The 18,633-nt window shown below is 37.4% G+C and overlaps 1 protein-coding gene and 1 long non-coding RNA gene across 10 annotated transcripts in view; one reads left to right on the top strand and one right to left on the bottom strand.

The window, feature by feature from the left end:
• Positions 1-18,633, top strand: part of LOC127472536 (mitogen-activated protein kinase 10) — a 196,962-nt gene that overhangs the window by 94,676 nt on the left and 83,653 nt on the right. For 7 of the 9 annotated variants that reach the window (XM_051790940.1, XM_051790943.1, XM_051790941.1 and 4 more), the window contains 2 exons: positions 883-1,039; positions 16,962-17,033. In XM_051790940.1, coding sequence (XP_051646900.1) covers positions 883-1,039; positions 16,962-17,033 — 229 coding nt within the window. Of the gene's footprint in view, positions 1-882; positions 1,040-16,961; positions 17,061-18,633 lie in introns of those variants that run through there. The other 2 variants (XM_051790949.1, XM_051790947.1) reach the window with 2 other exon arrangements.
• Positions 1,018-8,199, bottom strand: LOC127472554 (uncharacterized). Its single transcript, XR_007905045.1, has 3 exons — positions 8,028-8,199; positions 7,043-7,121; positions 1,018-6,137 (listed from the first exon to the last, which is right to left on the bottom strand). It is a non-coding gene; the product is annotated as an uncharacterized LOC127472554 (long non-coding RNA).

Raw genomic sequence — 18,633 nt, 5'->3', positions numbered from 1 at the left:
GTATGAAGTGCATATTTTGCGAAGTTGTGTGTGAAAGTGGCATTTAAACATCCTGTAGAATAAGTTAATGGAAGAAGTTGCAAGGCTGTTGGTCGCCATTGTCTTCTGTTCTCTAGATTATAAGACCTGCTGCATTTGTCCAGGACAAATGCAAAGCAAAAGAGAAAGATGTAAATGTGCAGCTGGCAGGACCAGGAAAAGGTAAACTGCTCTTGTAATTGGTAGAAATTGAAGTGTCAGAATTATTCTTAGAGTGAACAACACCACATCTTTCTAATATACCCCTTCCTCACCTATATGGAGCTGCTAAGTTTTATCATTTGCTTCTCTTGAATTTCTACTCCTGATTATTTCTACCTTGATGTTTTGGGGAGTTTAATTTACCTTTCCTCAGAAAGTTTCTTTATTTCTCCAAATCAGGAATTGTCTTTTTCATGTAAACCTTCCAGGACTGTGCAGAAAGATCCAGGATGTGGATTCCTTAATCTTGTCTAATGGCACATTTAGGAATAATGAATTGCTTGTTTACCTTTTGGACTGTTCTCTATCCTAAGGGTCCACAGCAACAGAAATGTTTTCTACCCCTGACAGGTATTGCAGTCTCTGACTATCACAATGCATTGTAGTGACCTCCAGGCTTTTTAACCCAACAGATTATACCAGTTCATGAAAGTACTGGCCTTAGAAGGGCTGGAGAGGGTTTGAAAGAAAACAGCTACTTTAATGAGAGAAAATGGACCATTCAGTATTCCTTGCTTCTTGTGTCTGTACAGTTTCAAATTGGAGCATGGTACAATGGAGCAAATGCTCCCAAAATGAGCTAACTGTCCCAACTCAGACCCAGGCTTCCTTAACCCTGCCTGTCTTTAACTCCTTTGACAGCTGTCTTCTCCTGGGACAGAGGCGAAACTTCGACAGACCGCATTTGTTGAGCAGTGCTCCCCAGACTTGCAGCTCTCCCCAGGAAGACCTCAGAACAATTACAAGTGTGTCACCTGGACAAAATGTAAAACTTCGCTGTCAGACTACCCTATCCCTGGTAAGGCATCTCGGGCCACCTAATAACTGATGAAAACAAGTTTGATAAAAAGGAAAATCCCTGTGAAAGAAGTGAGCTACTTGGAGATATTGCATGTTTCTGAAATGTTCATATTACACTGTGATGAGTATACTGTAAAAATGCATGCAAAGTAATCAGAGGACAGTGAGTACAGGAAAGAAAACACTTTCTGAAGGTGTTCTGTAATTTGTTGTTTGTAGATGTTGTTTTTAGTCTGCCTTCTCCAAGGGAGACCTGATTGTGATCATAGACTTCATTTATGAAAAATGCCTGTGAGTGTTATGACAGAGCAGGTTTTGATTTGACCACTGAAAGAATCTTTAAAAAAGTGCTGGATGAAATGAGGTGTGCTTGACAGCCTGGATGGCATGGTGAGGTAGACCTGAACTATTTAGTTGTATATCTTACTGTGAAGTTTCACCTCTAAATCTAATTTTAGTATTATTTCCCTTCTGTAAGCATGACTGTGCAACTGTGAATCCTATGCAAAGCCTTATGTACATGTTTACCTCTGTGGTTTAGAGAATATTGCACATGCTGGTATCCCCTTTAGGCCTGTATTTAAATTTTTGCAAAATCAAGATCTCAATACACTTGTAATATTCTTCTCTCTGTAGTATGGATGTGTAGTATTATAAACAGAATATAATAACAGTGTAAATCTTAATATAAAACATGAGTTTTATCTTAATATAAAACAGTACTCAGTACAGTGTGACTGTTCTTAGTTCATATTTACATTAATAAAAAATGATTAATCGTTATAATGTGCTAAAACGCTAACAGGGACTAAAAACAGCTCTGAATGACATTCTGTGTTAAATGAATTTGCTAAGCAGTGCTGAGAACAGCTGCAGAAAATCACAAAGCATTCTTGTATCTTACATAGCCTACTTCTATTTTTTTCACTTGGTGAGTCGTTTTCTTAGTTTAACTTGGCTTTTTGCTTTGTGGTCTGTTTACTTTGATAAACATAGTCAATTAAGTTCACAATAGAATGTGACTGGCTAAACTTGGCTTCCTAGGTACTGATCCTACTGGAGGTATGACTGTTGGCTGCATGTTAAGTTAATGCGTGGGAAGTTGGAATAAATGAGGCATTTAATGTTTGGACTCAATGATCTTACGCTCTTTTCCAACCTTAATGATTCTATGATTCTATTTCCATTTCTGGGTGCCCAATTTGTCATTTTAAGATGATCTGCCATTAAACAATGCTTGGGTGTTGCTGGAGAGGAGGTGTTAATGCTGCTGTAGACGTTCTGCCTGGCATCACTTTCAGGTCAACCTGGGAGCACAGGTGCAAAGCCTGTACCAGGAATTAATTTTGGTGCAAGCAGCACTGTCATGATCATGTTCAGGTCTGTTCATACCTGCCTATGAGAGGTTAGAGAAGAGACAGAACTTCTCATGAACCTGTGTTATGGAGGAATTGATGGTAGCTCAAAATGCAAGACAGACTCAACCTGTGCTTATTAAGACACATAGATGAGTACAAGAAAAAGCCTTTGTTCCCTTTTCATTTTGTGTCTAGTGAAGCTTTACTCAGTATTTGTGTTCTCTAACATGTCCAGCAGCAAATCAACAGCAACAAGAGTCACTGAAATGGTGGAGTTGACAGGTTATGGCTAATGGAGGGAGGATCTAGGCTGAAGCATGCAGGCTCCCTGCCTCCCCAGAAGTCATTTCTTGTACATTTTGGTAGGATGTATGTGCTTAACAAAACAAAAATAGTCCTCTGAGACCATAATCTCTATCAGCTGGATGCACGGGGCTTAAATTAACAAGGAAGTAATTATTTACATATTTTAGGTATAAGAAAGAACTCTGAAGTTCTCACCATACGTGACTCAGAATATTTTTAAATGTGCTGAAGCTGTGTGAATTCTGCCTTAGATCTGAGGATAAATAGTACACTTCAACTCAGGAATATCTCCAATATGCTATGTTGGATATTGAAATCATGTCATTCACAAACATGTATATATCTCACATATCTGGTCTGCCAAGAACTGTTGTGTTCAGTTTGGAATTTTTTGGTGTTTCTTGAGACATAAATTTACATGATCAGAACATAACACTGTTCTTGAATCTTCTTTTTTTCAAAGATAGTATCTTCAGCTGTAAATTACAAAGACATGCTACCTGCAGATGTTGCTATAAATTAGAAGGCCTGAGAGATTGTGAGAGGAAACTGAAATAAAAAGGGGTTTGGATAGGACTGAGGCAGGATCAGTCTGGTACATTGCAACTCAGAGTAATCTGCTGAAATGATTCTCTCTTGTTATTTCAAAGAATGTGTTTAATTTAAATTATGTGGCATAGGATACTTAACTCCTATGTGAGCAAAGTAGAAGTAGCTGGCACAAAGGATTAATTTTGATGCTTTTTTTATTGCAGAGATTTAGCCCTGTAATTTAGAGAAACAGGCTAGAGTCATGAGAAGAAGAACAGGATAACATTTTTTTCTGCTGTGTTGTGGTGAATAAGTGGCATTTCTGCTGATTAAGTTTCAGTTTTGGAAAGTGTCTGAGTAGTTTTATTTATGTTGTATTACTGCACATATCTATATGTACTTGTAGAAAATTGATAACGGTATAAAATGTCTGCCTTCTGTTTAAACCTGTTTCGTGTCAATCAGAAAGGTTTTTATAACATTGTGTCTCGCCAGCTGTCTACTGCAGCAAATTTGTTGGACTCATTAAGTATCCTAGAGGACAAGATGTCCATAAACTCACTTGGATGAATTCATGAACACTTATACTAGTAAAACCTGGGTTTCTCTGTATTTCTCACTCCTGATTAATTACCCTTTCAAAAGTTATTTGACGTCGAAGGATGAACAGACAAGCTGTATTCCATTAGGAAAGCAAGCTAAAAGTTTCATTCTGCATGGAAATGATTGGTATCCTGCTTAGAAATGTCTGCAGAAATGCCAGAGTTTACCCTGAGGTGCTGCAGGACAAGAGCTGTCTCAGCCTGTCCAGTTGACAGTGTGTTGGCAGTCACCTACAGGTACCTTTCACTTGAATTGCAGTGGCTGAATGTGGCATCTTTCAGGTGTGCTCTCCTCTAATGCAGGGAGGCTGAAACCTCACTTGTACTACTCACATAAGGGTTTGTTAGGTAACAACAAATGGCAGCTGAATATAAAGTTTAGAACAAGAAAATAGCAGTGATAATTAACCAGATTTCAAGCATCTTATGCTAACCAGTGTGGCTAGTTCTTATTCATTGTTGCAAGTATCCTGAAGTATTATTATATTAAAAATCTTTTCATAATGCAAATGGGTCTAATAAAGGTAAAATTTTCCTTAAGTAGAGGCATTATTGCTATCAAAAGCCGTGGCATAGATTTAAATTCTGCATTTAATCAGATTTGTTAATAGGGGTCAGCTCAGGCCAAAATAAAATGCCAGAAGACCCTTTTACTATTAGCCCCAAATAAAACCCAAACAAAAACCCCAGATATCAAACAAAAAAAAAACACAGGAAAGATACAAACAAAATATCTTGTGAAAATAGCAACTGGTTTGGTAAACAATGCGTTCTGGAAGATTGTTATTCAAGTTGATGTGCTATCAAGGTTAAAAAATAAAATTCAAAAACATCCAGTGTTATAGAACACTTCTTGTGAGGTCTGTATCTGATATGGGTTTTTTTTAAGGCTCCAATTTGTATGTTGGTAGTTGTAGGTACTTAAATAACACAAATCTAAGCCTTCCCCTTTGCCTTGCCCCGAAGAAAAGCGTTTTGAGGACAGAGAGCTCAGGGGAGACACAGATTAACTGATAAAAAGTGTTTGTGCTCATGCAGAGAGGTGGAGCAGGGGTAAGGTTACTTTCATAGCCACGCTTACAAGTGCTTTAAAGGCTCCTCCTGTTTCAGAAATGCGTTCCTTTTCCCGTTTCGCACCATCATTTACAAATTTCAGCCCACCGCAGCTCCCTGTCACTCAAAAGAACATGGAATCTGTTATTATTCATGTATCCATTTCATTTCACACCAAAACCTACAAATGTGTCCTAGAAAAGAGAAATCTTAGGGGGAAAAAAAAAAAAGATTATAAAAATCCTAGATTTCACAGGGAAATATATCAGTTTATTCAACTGCTCATTTCTACACTCCAGGATGTTTGGCTTCAAAAACAAAATGCAAAAAAAAAGAAAGCACTTGGCTATGCAAGAAAAACTATTTCGTTCCTTTGTTTCTGGGAAACAAGGATGAGTTTCTGTTAAGTCTTCCTTAACAGAAACAGTCTTCCTGAACTTTTGTTTTGTTTAGGGATTTGACCCATTCTATTTATAGTAGTTTTCAGTAGGTGGATTAAAGCCAGGCACCCAAGCCACTATTCCTGACTGAATGAACATATCATTTATTTTTCTGGTGTTTTGGTTTTATTCTCTGTCAGATGTGTGTGTAGGAGCTCTTGAGGTCTTTACAAAAACCCTGGTTTTGTACAACATCTACCTCCTACTTTTGCTTAGCACACTGTACTTGGAGCAGGGGGGAAGGAGGTCTAAAATGTGTGGGGTTTATCATAAGATTTGCAGTAAACAGTCAATTACCTTGGAAATACATTAACTATGCACATTATTGCAAAGGATTTATGTAGCATAGGGTATGAAAACTATTCTGTACTCTACAAGAGGCTGAAAACTATGTGAAGCAAATTTCTTGTCTAAAATCAGTTGGTTTTTCTGGATAGCAAGTCATTTTTGTGTGGAGCAGCTTCATGACATTGATTGCATGTTGCAGTTGCCCATGTTACCACTTTGAAATGGAGAAGAGGAATCCATCAGCTGTCTCACGGCGGCATAATTCCTTTTAAGTGATGCCAGGTCAGTTGGGTTTAAGTTGATTTGTCCTATTTGCATTTTCTATGGGAGCTGGAAATTACATCAGAAAACACTAAGGGACAGTCATATCTGATTCTCTGGGCATCTGCTGCTGTTTGGGAAACAGTCTCAAACTTAGTGATGATACAGGAAATCAGTGTCCTTCAGTACAGCATTTTCAGCTTGGCATTGAAAAGTAGGCAGCAGAGTTGTCTGGTTATGCTTTCTGGACACATGGCCTTTACGAGGTTCAAGAGAACAAGAAATGTATTATTATACTTTATATATGAATATATTTTATCTATGTCTATTTTTCATAATATTCATCTGTGTTTAGAAGCCTAGAAGATAGGAACGGAGAGTAAAATTATGCAAGGCGCTGCTAAGCTTCTGTCTGGATCAGGAGAGGTTTATACTTGTTTACATTTAGGAAATGACTCTCAAACCCCATTATGTTCACTGGTCTATTGCTCATTCAAACAGCAATTGCCTTCTTATGCTGTATATTCCTTGCCTGCTGTAAGAAAAGAGCTACGTGTAATTGGAATTTTACTGGCCAACAGATGTTTCAGAGAAAGAAAATGATTCCTCGTTGAGCCCTTGATAAAGGCTGCCACCCAAAAAACATGTTAAAGCCCTGAAACCTTAATCCAGAACTCTAGAGCCCTGGCATATGACCGAGTTCTACATTTTTTCATTCATGTTTACATTTCTAGTTTGGGAGAGTGAAAGCCAGTGCTCCAGTGGAACTGTGCAAGGGCTGTGTTATGCTTTATGAGTATGGGCCTCCACTGAGGCTAATGTGAAGCTGCACTGTCCACATGGGAGCTCTAGGAAGCATTTGTGCCTTGGGCACACACTAAGTGGCTGAGATTTTCCTAGAACAGAAAGGGCATGTGGGTTTATATCTCCCTTAAGAGCTCTTTCTCTTCTTTAGATGACCATGTGCATTATGAACACATGTAAAAGGGTGTGATTATTATTGCTACTGATACGATGGTATGTGTGCGTGAAGCTTCAAAAAATATGTATTTGCCTATACTCTTCCAGGCTTGTAGTTAAATGGGATGAATATAAGGCAAATGATTTATAGGGAATAGAATTAATCAAGTGTGAAGAGCTGGACAAAATAAGTAGCATTTACCTTGCTATTTTGTTGTGAGCCTAAAGAAAGCTTGACACTGGACATCAGGAGGTTTCTAGCTCTGGTAATTGAGTTAGAGCTGAAAGAGAAACCAAAATCATTAGAAGAGCAAGATATGGATTGCAGCATTATTGAAAAATTAGATAAGAAGGAGCTAAATGGAAGAGCTTGAGAATTATTTTTGCACTTACCTTTAGGGAGTCAAAAGCAGGATAAGGTTGTGCTCTTGTACTTCTTAAATTCTTTAGTAAAAGTACCTCATGTAAATACATGTTTACCCTTACCATGGCAATGTATCACATCATGATACTCATCTCTGATCTTCCAGTCCAAATTCTTTCAAAGTAATACATGGATTGGTCATTTAGGTTATCTGTAAATAACCATAATAGGACTTTTCCTGCACAGTAGGCCTCAGATGGGAGGACCCTAATTGAAGTTCTGAACCAGAATATCTTATTTGCTGTAACCATTAGCTATTACAGGCTGAGAGAGCTGGGCTTGTTCAGCCTGGAGACAAGACTTAAGGAAGACCTCATTGCAGCCTTTCAGGACCTTAAGGGGGCTTATAAAAAGGAAGGAGGGACTTTTTATACAGGCAGATGGTGACAGAACAAGGGGCAATGCTTTTAAACTAAAAGAGAGTAGGTTTAGTTTAGATGTTAGGATGAATTTTTCTACTGTGAGGGTGATGAGGCACCGGCACAGGTTACTCAGAGAGGTTGTGGATGCCCCATCCCTGGAAGTGTTCAAGGCCAGGCTGGATGTGGCCCTGAGCAAGCTGATGTAGTAAGTGGCATCCCTGTTCATGGCTTGGAACTAGAAGATCTTTAAGTCCCTTCCAAACCTAATCATTTTATGTCTGTGATTATAGATCCGGACAGCCTTGCTTTTATCAAATACCTGACCTTGCTGTACTTTCTGCAACAATATATTAGTTTTGTGGTCTAAAAAGAATTGTACATGAAGAAGTGTTTCTACTTACTGTATCTGAAATTCCCCTCCTCTGACTTTATCAAAGTCACTTTGTTCCAATTCTACAGAACAAAAAGAAACAAAGAAAAAAGTTACTTTCTTTTGATGCTTAACCTTTGTGTTTTAACACTCTGTTCCTTGCTTTACTTGCATACAGGAGCCTAAAGGGAACATGACTTTGTTTCAATCACTCCTTACCTCTCCAGTCAAAGTTCACAAAACTGTAATTTTTTTCCTAATGTGGTAGTTTACAGTTATCTGTATAATAAGAAGCTAACAATAGCCTTCATGATTCTGTATTTTTGCATTAATGAGCTATTATATTTCTAGTTTTGCATATGGAAAACTGAATAACACTATTGCACCAAAACCACTTGGCAGCAGCAGATATGCTTTCTTTAAATAGTTCACTGTTTTGTCAGACCCTGGAACTTTCATTGTATTCAGTGGATAAGTAATTATCATTATTATTCCTTGTAGTAATGGATAGTTTTATTTCCCTTTGTTTTATTTTTGATGTGGCTGCTAAATATAGTAAGCTCAAGTTTCTTGCAAATTGTGTGTCAGACATGAAGAAGTTGAGCATCAGTGAAAGCGTACGTGCTACACTTCAGTTTTTGTGTAGTTGGGGGCTTGATTAATGTAAGAGCTTCGTGGCTGAATCTGATGTAGTTCTTAAGGAGAAATACCTATTTGAAGAACAGAAAACAAGCTTATGTGGGATTATTAGAACATATCAGTGTCCATGTGCCTGCAGGCAGCCAAGGAAGCTAAAGGGGAAAGCACTGTGCAGTTGTATGCACCAGCTTGTAGGCTTGTAGTTTGAAGAACTTCTACCCAGCGTTAACTGTGGTTAGACTAGAGCAAGGAAACACCCACTTTTGATGGGTTTGTGTCTGCCTAACTCTAAAGGAATCTTTCTTTAGCCATTCTGCACTAGCATGGCAGGTTCTAAACAACAGCAGCATAGGTGAGTGGTTATGGCTCAGCAAGCAGACAAGCTGTTCTTTCCAGTCTTGCATCATGTTAGATTTATTTATTGATCATCAGAAGCACAGGGCCTTTTCTTACTCCAGTAAGACTTTTCTCTCTTATATTTAGAGTTTTAATCAACAGAAGCCAGAAAGTATCAAAATATTTTCTGTGTTTTCTAAAACAATATATAAATGTCATTTGGTATGAACAATTTGCAGTGATTTTGCAATAAATCCTGCTTGCATCCTCAAGATGAGTAGTTCTGGCAGTGTTTTTGTTATGGAAGCAATTAAAATTTACAAATGTTAAAGCTTAGAAGGGAGAAAAGCTTTTCAGAAGGCAAGGAATCCGGATTTTAGTTGTTTGAGAAATAAGCTGGTTTGTAGCTGCAGAATTTACAGTGTAATCTGCTCATGGCCACAGACTTGCACTCCAGAACTAAGCCTCTTACATTTTTTAGAGTAATAGTATTTTTAGTTGTGTGGCTACTGTATTAATATGCAAATACAAACCAAGGCAGGGATTGAGCATTGTAACTTTACAAACAACTGAAGCAACTGTCCTTGTTTTGATTAGAGATGTTGGATAATTGATTTCCCAAGGCACCCTCCAATATGGGTGATTATGTGATTCTGGTCCTGAATAACCATGTGTGGTAAATTAGCTGGCTCAGTTCAATGGCAAATTACATAGTTTTTTTAAGGTTATCATAAATACAAATGTTTCAGTTGAGCAAGTTATTCCATAGTCCTGAACAGCTTTTCATATCTCCACCGTATGTACTTTGATACAGGAAAAATTAGCATGGGTAGAATGTAAGAAAATTTTTTATCAAATAAGTAAAAACTTGACTAAATATTATTTTGTTTACATAATTTGTTCCTCTTACGTGACCAAAACAATAATTTTTCCCCTAAATTGAATTAAACTGTTATAGAAATTGTTGCTTACCACAGTGCCACAAAATGAAGGTATGCTGAAACAGGATCTATATGTTGATCTTTCATACATTTCTCCTGAAGTTAGAGTTTTACTTTTAACCAGGATTTTCATTCTTTTTGCATGTTAATGGAGTGGTTAACATTCGTAGCAGAGCAACCTATTAAGAATGAGATCCAATAGCATACAGTTCAATGTATAAAAAAATTAATTCCAAAGTATTAGAACTTAAAATATATAGTTTATTCAAATCTATTAACTTTCTTGATACTACCTGATGCAGATAGTAATTGAGTATTTTTCTCTATGCATTCTTTAAAAGATAGGTAATTTTCACCAGTCATAAAATGCCAGGGCCACCTGTGCTGAAGGCAAATACAAATTTGAGTTAGTTTGGAGATTGTGCTCTGACTTCGGAGTGTATTAAAAATAGTTTTGATGTGATTCATTGTGTACCTTCAGGCAGTTTTGCCACTGACATTTATCTAAGGAACAGCTTTTTATTTATTTTTTTTTTCTAGTAGGGAAAAACAAATTTCTGAGAGGGAAGAATTTTTCATTCAGCTGTGCTGAGATGGTTACCTGAAGTTTTGGTCTTTTTCTTTCCAATTAGCTTTTCTTCATTTTTGTCTGACAATAGTAGTCATGGTCTTGCACATTTACCACTGGAGATTCATTCAGTGTAAATTCAGAGCTGTTTCCAACATTGAAGTTTAATTTAATGCCTCTAGGAAGTGGCTAGGTTTTATTTTCTCTTTGAATTTGCATCAGGAAGAGAAGATACTCAGCTGCAAATGAAAAGATGGTATGAGATGGTATGAGATCACCATAAACTTTGACTAATTAATCTTCTGCAGCATCTCACAGGAGTAGGTTCTTTTTCAGATGGTACCTGTTCATAAAAGTATTACCTGTGTATGTGATATCTTGGACTATTATAACTTTGACATTTAGAACAAGTGTTGTTAAATTTGGAGATCTAACTCATAAGAAAGGATTGAGGAATACAAAAGAACCTGGTAGCAAGGCCAGGCTTAGGGCTCATTTGTTCCTGTCTTCTGCACATGAGCTGTGATCAACAGGAAAATCTGTTTATTAGTCCCTTGTCTTTTCAGTTTGTTTGTTTGTTCTTTTTGCTTTTAAACCTATTTCCTCTGAAAGCCTTCTCAGTGCTATTCCTAGATTCTTTCTTCACCACTGTCTTTTTTCTTCCAGCAGCTCATTTTAGAGCTACTTGCATGATTCTTGTGCATTTTTACATGCTATCCCTTTTCATCTCAGTGGAAAACGATCTGTTTCTGCTGGGATTTAACCATGGTAATTACACTGTTCACACTATTTCTTTCCCTGGTTATTCCAAGAATAATTAAAGTGAGAGAATAGACACAATAGAAAAGCACTCTTTTACAATAGAAACATTCTCCCTGTCTATTATTAATCTACTTGCAAATTTTGGTTCATCTTTATCCTGTCAGGTCTTGGAGTTTCTTGCCGAGCAATGGGTCTCCTGTTGAAGTGCTGTGAGTTAGATGTGAAACAAATTTAAGTTCTATAAAATTTGCTGAAAAGCCTGAAGTTTTTTTCTTTGAAGACCAATTTGACAGGATTATTTGAACATGTATATCCCAGTCATAACTGGCAGCAATTATATGAAAAATGTGGGCAAATTGCAGGCCTTCTTTCTTGAGCATATTAAAGGTGACAAAGCCCACATTTGAAATTCTGTAGGAGTTTGGGGATCAGACATTACCATTCTCTGCCAGTATGCTTTGTCATACTGTGTGCATTTGGTCAAGTCGTCATTATTTCCTACATTCCTCTTGTTGTTTATACAGAGCAGAATAGTCAAATTTCAGTAAAGGAAAAATATAGTTACAGGAGTGACAACATCACTGAAAATTTCAGAGAACTTTTAAGATACTGTGTTGAGAGTATATATTTTCAGATGAAGGATGGAGGAATTCCAGTACTGGAAGTGCATGAAATTATTGAAACACATTTTCAAATCAGGAAGCGTTAATAATTCATAAAGGTTAATCTTTGAACATTAGTGTTTTTTAAGAAGGTTTTTAAGTGACAGGTAAATTGATCCATTTCCCCCTCTCACTGAAGTGGGACAGGATTTTTTTAAAAAAACTTAAAATGATAGTGCTATTTCATGAATTTTTTTCATGCTCTGAATATTTATGTTCACGAATGAAATATAATAAGGCAGTAATAAATACTTTAATTTACCTTTTGTAGCCCAAGTACAGAGCTACATGCCTGTGAAGACAGGGAGCACATTCACTGTACCCATTGTGCACGAGATGTACTTGGGTGGTAATGTCAAATAAGCAGAAATGCTGGATTTGCCACTTGATATGAATATATATATATTGAGATTATCACGATTTATGGGACTAGGCATAGATTATAGCATATTTTTGGGAGATGTCCTGGGATTCTGTTAAAACTTTCCAGTTTACAGCCGTGCTGTGCTGTATTTAAATCTAGTGGTGTTTTATGTACAGGTAGTTCTGTCTATTGTATCTTCAGTTGCCATTTGATTCTTGTTTAAATTAGAACTTGTACTTATAATTTATTTTTTTTTTTAATTCCATGTGGGGTTATTTTTTAAATTAGGATTTGAAGCATTTGTTCCCATTTTGTTTTGTTTTAGGATTTGTAAATACCTCTCAGAGTATAGTCTCAGGAGCGTGTGAGATGGTGAGAACAGCACCAGGGGCTAGTTTGGAATCTTCATTGTAACTGCAGCAATCCTGGTTTAAATAGAGGTCAAACAGCTGCTGTGGTTTTTTCTCATGAAGGGAAAAGCCCTGTTTCATTCCTGGATCAGTGCATTTGACATAGGTGGTTATCCTGTGGGGTGAGGTGAAGAGTCTTGCCTGTCTGGGCTATGACAAAGAAAGCAGCATTGCAGCAAGGCAGCTGGCTCCCTCATCTCTCTGAATTAAAAAGTCATGTGGAACTTTCCTGAGGATCCACATTTGTCTTGTGAATTTTCACAAAAAGCATTAAATATGCTGTGACAGACCAAGGAATTTGCGTCCTGTTATTGAGAACGAGGGATTTGCCCGGTGATTAGGAGGCACAGGGATGAGGAACCAACCATCATGAAGATATTTGCTGAAGAGAAAGTGACTGTGATGCTTCCTCCAGACAAGAGTGCTCGTTAAGGTCAGCTAGTGAAGCAGCTTAGAGGCAACATGATGGGTGCAAGTGCTGAGGCTCTCCTGGGGTTGGTACAGCGACAGTTCCGGCCCCTCAGAAGTTTGCATCTGTTTGGCTTAAGGCAAACACAGCTTCTCTCTCCATGATCCAGGAGCCAATCATGTGAATGATAGTGTGGTCTGGGTAGCAAAACAAGGCTCCCTAGGCCAAAAGATTGGTTGTCAAATTGCCCAGATGTTCACTGGATACCAACATCATATAGCATTGAGGGAGAGGAAAGAATTCAAGGATGAGCAGAAAGATCTGAGAACTACAATTACTGTTAGTTTTCTAGTCTGCTTTGGCTACTCTCATTTCACAGTTTCCTCTCTGCTCTCAGTAATTATACTAATAGTATTGATTCAATCCTTTCAGTCTTCAGAGAGCTGTTTGAATAATAATAAGATAATCCTCCTGACCCCTGGAGAGACAGATAACCATTTTTAAAAATAAAAAGTCCTTGTCCAGAAAAGGCAGATTTGATAGCAGCACTGCAGGCAAAGGGAAGGTCATGCCTAAAACTGGGGCATGTCTTTAGTCAATGTTCTGTTTTGAAGAATAGCTTCTTGTAAGGGAGGAGTGGAGTGAAGAAGAGGATGACAAAGCAGCAGGCGAGGTAGAGGCCAAGCCTCTGTGGTATGTTCACAGTTCCAGGCAGCAGTTCCCTTGGGGACTGTGCCACTGGACAGCTCAGAGAATTTTCAGGTTTTTCTTTATCTTCCCTTCATGTCTACTTTCCTCCTCCTAATTTTAGTGCCTCCTAGTTCTGTTTTGCCCGAAAGTAGATCATGTATTTGCTGCTGAGTCTTGTATGTTTTTACAGCTTCCGACATACAGATGCTTTGATCGTGATGAAAATTTGAGATCCAGCTGTGGTGTTGGTATTTCACAGACACGTTTTCTCCCTGTGATGCTACTGCAATCGCTTCCCAGCTGGATGCCGGCCTGGGTTTTTACGAGGTGTTTTGTTGTATCAGCACTGTTTCTTTCTCCCAGCTCTTCCTACCCTGAGTGATTTCACTCAAGGTTGAAAAGATAAAGTGCCAGAAACAGGGTAAAGAAATATTGGATGCTTATGCTCTCACCTAAGACTTCGATCTCTAGTGAGTGACGCTGTTTGTCTCAGTAGCTTCTTGTTTTATAACTGCTTTATGTTGTAACACAATTATCTCAGCATCAGGCCAGTTCTTTATTCACTTTACGCTGACATTTCTTAAACGTCTCTAGTGATGTGGTGTCAGGTAGCACCAGAGGAGATATGATCAAAGAGATTTATGCAGGTGAGTGTGAATGCATTTTCTGCGTGAAGGAATTAGAAGTTACCTACATGTGTGATTACTTACAGGGCGCTGAAGGGAACCTTGTATGAATTCAATATACACTGTGTAAAACATGAACTCAGAGCTGTTTTGCCCTGGGTACACGGTCTTATAGACCTCTGTGCTGTGCTGTGTATTCTCATTCCTGCTGTACAGTTGGAGGAACTGAGCTCTGTAGTGATTCATTTGGTATATCTCATGTACAGAGGAATGTGGGTATTGATCTAGGCCATTAAAACATATCATGCTTCTATTATTTTATAAGCATGGACTGCATACAAGGACAACATAATAAATTGTAAAATGTATTCCAGTTCATAAAATTCACCAGTCTATTGCTCTGTTCAGGGTGACTATTAAGTTACAGTCACTCCTGTGGAAAGTGAGGAGCTGTGTATGCCTAGTAATGCATATATAATACAAAATGTGTCTTCTCAGTAGACCATCACAGCAAATGCAGTGAGAAACCAAATTTCCCCAATTTTCTTCCCTTCCTTTCTTCACTTACCACTACTAGTTTCTTTCTTGAATGTGGTATGTTATAACCATATATTGATCATATTGACATTTCAGTCATTGATTATTATAGCAGTATAATGTATCATGCCAGTGTATATAAGTGCAGCATGACAGTGTAACTATCTTCTGGCTTTCCAGAAATCACTGGCAATATGACTAATGACAAAAGCTTTCAAAAGCTTTTTTTTTTTTTTTTTTTTGGAAAAAAAAAGTATTCTTTCTTCTTGTTTCAACAGAAACTAATATAAACCCACTGTGGAGTGTGAGGCTCTGGTAATGACTCACTGGGCAATGAGACAGCAATCTCAGACATTGTAACGTGATGCAGAAAAGGTCATGAACTTGCTTTCATAACAGGATTATTCATACGTTCATTCATTAAAAATTAAACTCGTGTGGGAGCATGTGATGCATTGAAGTTGGCAAGTACTGGTGAATACTTTCTTGCAGTTTCTTTAGTCCTGATCAGTTGGTGCCAGTTGAAGTCACTCCAGATTAAGTCTTGTCTTATTTACTGCCATTTACACCTGAAGTTAATTAATTGTTCCTGTTGGAGACAAGTACCCTAAGTAGCTACATAGTGTTTCAGAATCATGCTTGGATGGCTGCTTTGTTCTGATTTTTAAGTCTTTCTAATGACCTTATGTTGAAAAGAAAAACATGAAGTTATATATTACTTATTTCATCTTACCTAAGAGTTGCTTTCCTTTTTAGTTGTACTGTTAAAAGCTTTTTGTTGTTGTTGTTTGGTGTGTTCGGTTTGGGTGGTCTTTTTGGAGTCATGCAGAAAAATTGATGTGCTTCAAAGTCTTGTGACACAGATACCTATTCCAGCTTGATAGCATTGCTGTGTTTTGGTTTGTGGGTTTTTTTTCCATTGATGTCCATGCTAGAATGCAGCTAGGAAAGGATTGGTTAGTCAGAGCTGAATGTGGGACTCTGGAATAAAGCTAAAACAGCTATAACAGGGTACACAGGGAGGCCTGTCTAGTCTAGTGTAGGACTCCCTTGGCCAGTATCAGATGCCTGTGAAAGAATCTAAAAATGGGGTGAGCATATAGTGACAGACTGTGACTCAGAGTTGTCTCGAGTCAGGGGTGATATTTTTGAGGTCAATAGCCTTTAGCAGAATACTTCTTATGTGAATTTGCCTAATCATATTAGTACTTATGTTGACTTCTGACTTCCACAGCAACATGAGGCCGGGAGTTTCACAGTGATAAAGGAGCATACAAAGATGTCTCTCCCATTGCTGATTCTAAATCTTTTTTTTTGATAACATAACGTGATGTCACAAATTTTTTTCATTAAAAAAAAAGGAATGGGAACCTGTTTTCATTTTTAAGTATGCCACTCATTTTCTAGATCTCCAGCATACTTCCACTCAGTTCTTTTACAGGCTAAAAAAAATTCCCAGTCTGTGCAGTTGTTTCATGTGTGGAATCTGTATGTGCTTTGAACCCTTTTTACTGCCTTTTACTGGAGCTTTTTTAGTTGTATAATCTTAAGATGAGAACCAGAACTACATTCATAAAGTGGTTGTACCATGGATTTATACAGTGATGTAATTAGTCTTTCCATTTCTATAACTTTCCTAATATTTCTCAACTTAGGACTTTTTTTTCCCTCCCTATAACAATAACTGTCTCCCATTCCCACATTGTTTAAAACATTATTGACCTGATTTTAATTTTTTGTTGGTGTAGGAGTATACCAGTGACATGATAAACTTTGAGGTAATGCCATCAGTTACTGTAAAATTTTAAAGATGTAATCAAGTAATATTTGAAGCCATAACCTTGGTGAGCATCAGAAAGAATTTAAATCCTATTCACAGTTCAGTGTTCCAACATTTCTTTTGTCCATGAGCTGGACAGCAGCTCAGGTTGGGTTGAGAATCCAAATGTAGCTAGAGCTGCATTGTACTTGCACATCAGCAGACAGACAAGATTTCTATGTCTACTTTTCTTTAATTGCAGGTATTTATGAGCCGCCATTTCTTGTATTATTGTGGTGAACCTACTCTGGATGTGAAGATTGCCTTTTGTCAGGTGTGTGTTCCTTACAGGTAAAACAAGGTACAGTATATACTTGTACTTCATTTTTGCAATTCATACTATAATAAAAGAAAAATAGAAGTGAATTTCAGGAACTTACTGCGAGTAACTGGTTATAAGAAAGAGAATAAATACAAAAAAATAGAAAAATGCATAACGAAAATTACTTTTCTATTTAGTTTTAAGTTTATTTTGTAGATTGATGTTAATGTAATTTTTTTAGTGAAAAATAATGGCACAGTTTGCAAACAGAAAAAATGCAAACTAACACTATTTTGTCTTAGCCTCTAGGGTTTTTTGAGACAGAGCCTTTTACATTGTAGCCTGTGACTGTAATTTTCTGTCTCTTAGTTTACCTTTACTGGAAGTGTAGGGAGGGTAATTAAAATTGTGGTGTTTGTCTTGTCTCCCATTGAACTCCATGTGCTATGCAGGTTCCAGAGTTGTGACACTGCACAATAGCCAATTCTCTATTTCTACATTACCCTTGAAATTGCTTGGTCACAATACATGGAAGTCTACAAGGCTGAGACTAAATCAGTGATGCAAAGAAAAAAGCTTATTGATTTGTCCAGTTTTTGATTCTCTTGGTTAAGTTAGCTAGCATATGTGTATGTATATGCGTATTTTTTCACTTGTGATTGAAAGATGACTTTTTCTGCTCCCTTCCGTACAGTCTTTTGTGCTTGAATTCTGTCCCTTCATAGTTTGGGTTTTTTTTTTTTTGTTGGGGGGGGGTTGGCTTTTTTATGAGATGGAACACTGATGGAACACCAGTAATCTAACTCACTGGGGGGACATTAGGAACATTCTTCAAGTTTGAGGGTGAGAGTGATGCTGCATTCTTAGAAATTACTTTATGATAAACACTATTTTTTGCCTTTTATATTACATTGGGGTTCAAGTAAGTTCAAGTAAGTTCAAGAAGAAATGTAAGCATTTAACACAAAACAGTGTCAAGTGTTGGAAGGTTTGCTTTACGTTTTTTAACTCTGAAGTACTAAATACTTGTTCTCCTGAGAAGGTTGGCTTTGGACTAAGTATCATCAGTTCTGGGATGGATCTTGGCTATTCAGTTTGATAATCTGTCTAACTGTCTTCTCTATCTTCTGTTCTTTGTGTGATATGTTCAACTGGCTTAATTCTTCCACGGTTTTTGAGAGAAGGGATTTTGCTAAGTATAGTATTTTTGTAATGTTTTGACAGTTTGGTTCAAAAAAAAATTGCAAAAATTGCAAAACAGGTTTTTTTCTCACATTTTATGAAAAAGATGTTATTGATGAAAACGTTACTTTCACTATGCAGAATAGTGTTTTTTGCATAGCTCTTCTGCTGACTTTCCTCTCCCTTTTACTTAGACCAAAACAAAGCTGCGCAGAAACATTTCTCTTTTACACATGCAGAGAAGAAATGTACTCTAAATCACTTCCTTTTACATCCAGTTCTCATTTAGTCTTGGCATCAGTCAGTGCGTGGCTATGTGCAACCAATCCTTTCTGTCACTGCACTCCAGGTTCTTGATTTACTGAAGACATTCCTTTTCTGTTACCATTACTTGATAAAAGGTGTTCAGAGGAACACAGAGAACCAAATG

This window comes from Manacus candei, unplaced genomic scaffold (assembly GCF_025592945.1).
Source record: "Manacus candei isolate 608988 ecotype Guabito, Panama unplaced genomic scaffold, ASM2559294v1 h1tg000028l, whole genome shotgun sequence".
In the NCBI taxonomy this organism is placed as follows: Eukaryota; Metazoa; Chordata; class Aves; order Passeriformes; family Pipridae; genus Manacus; species Manacus candei.
Note: the sequence above shows the minus strand (reverse complement) of the source record. Positions and strands in the feature narration are given on the sequence as shown.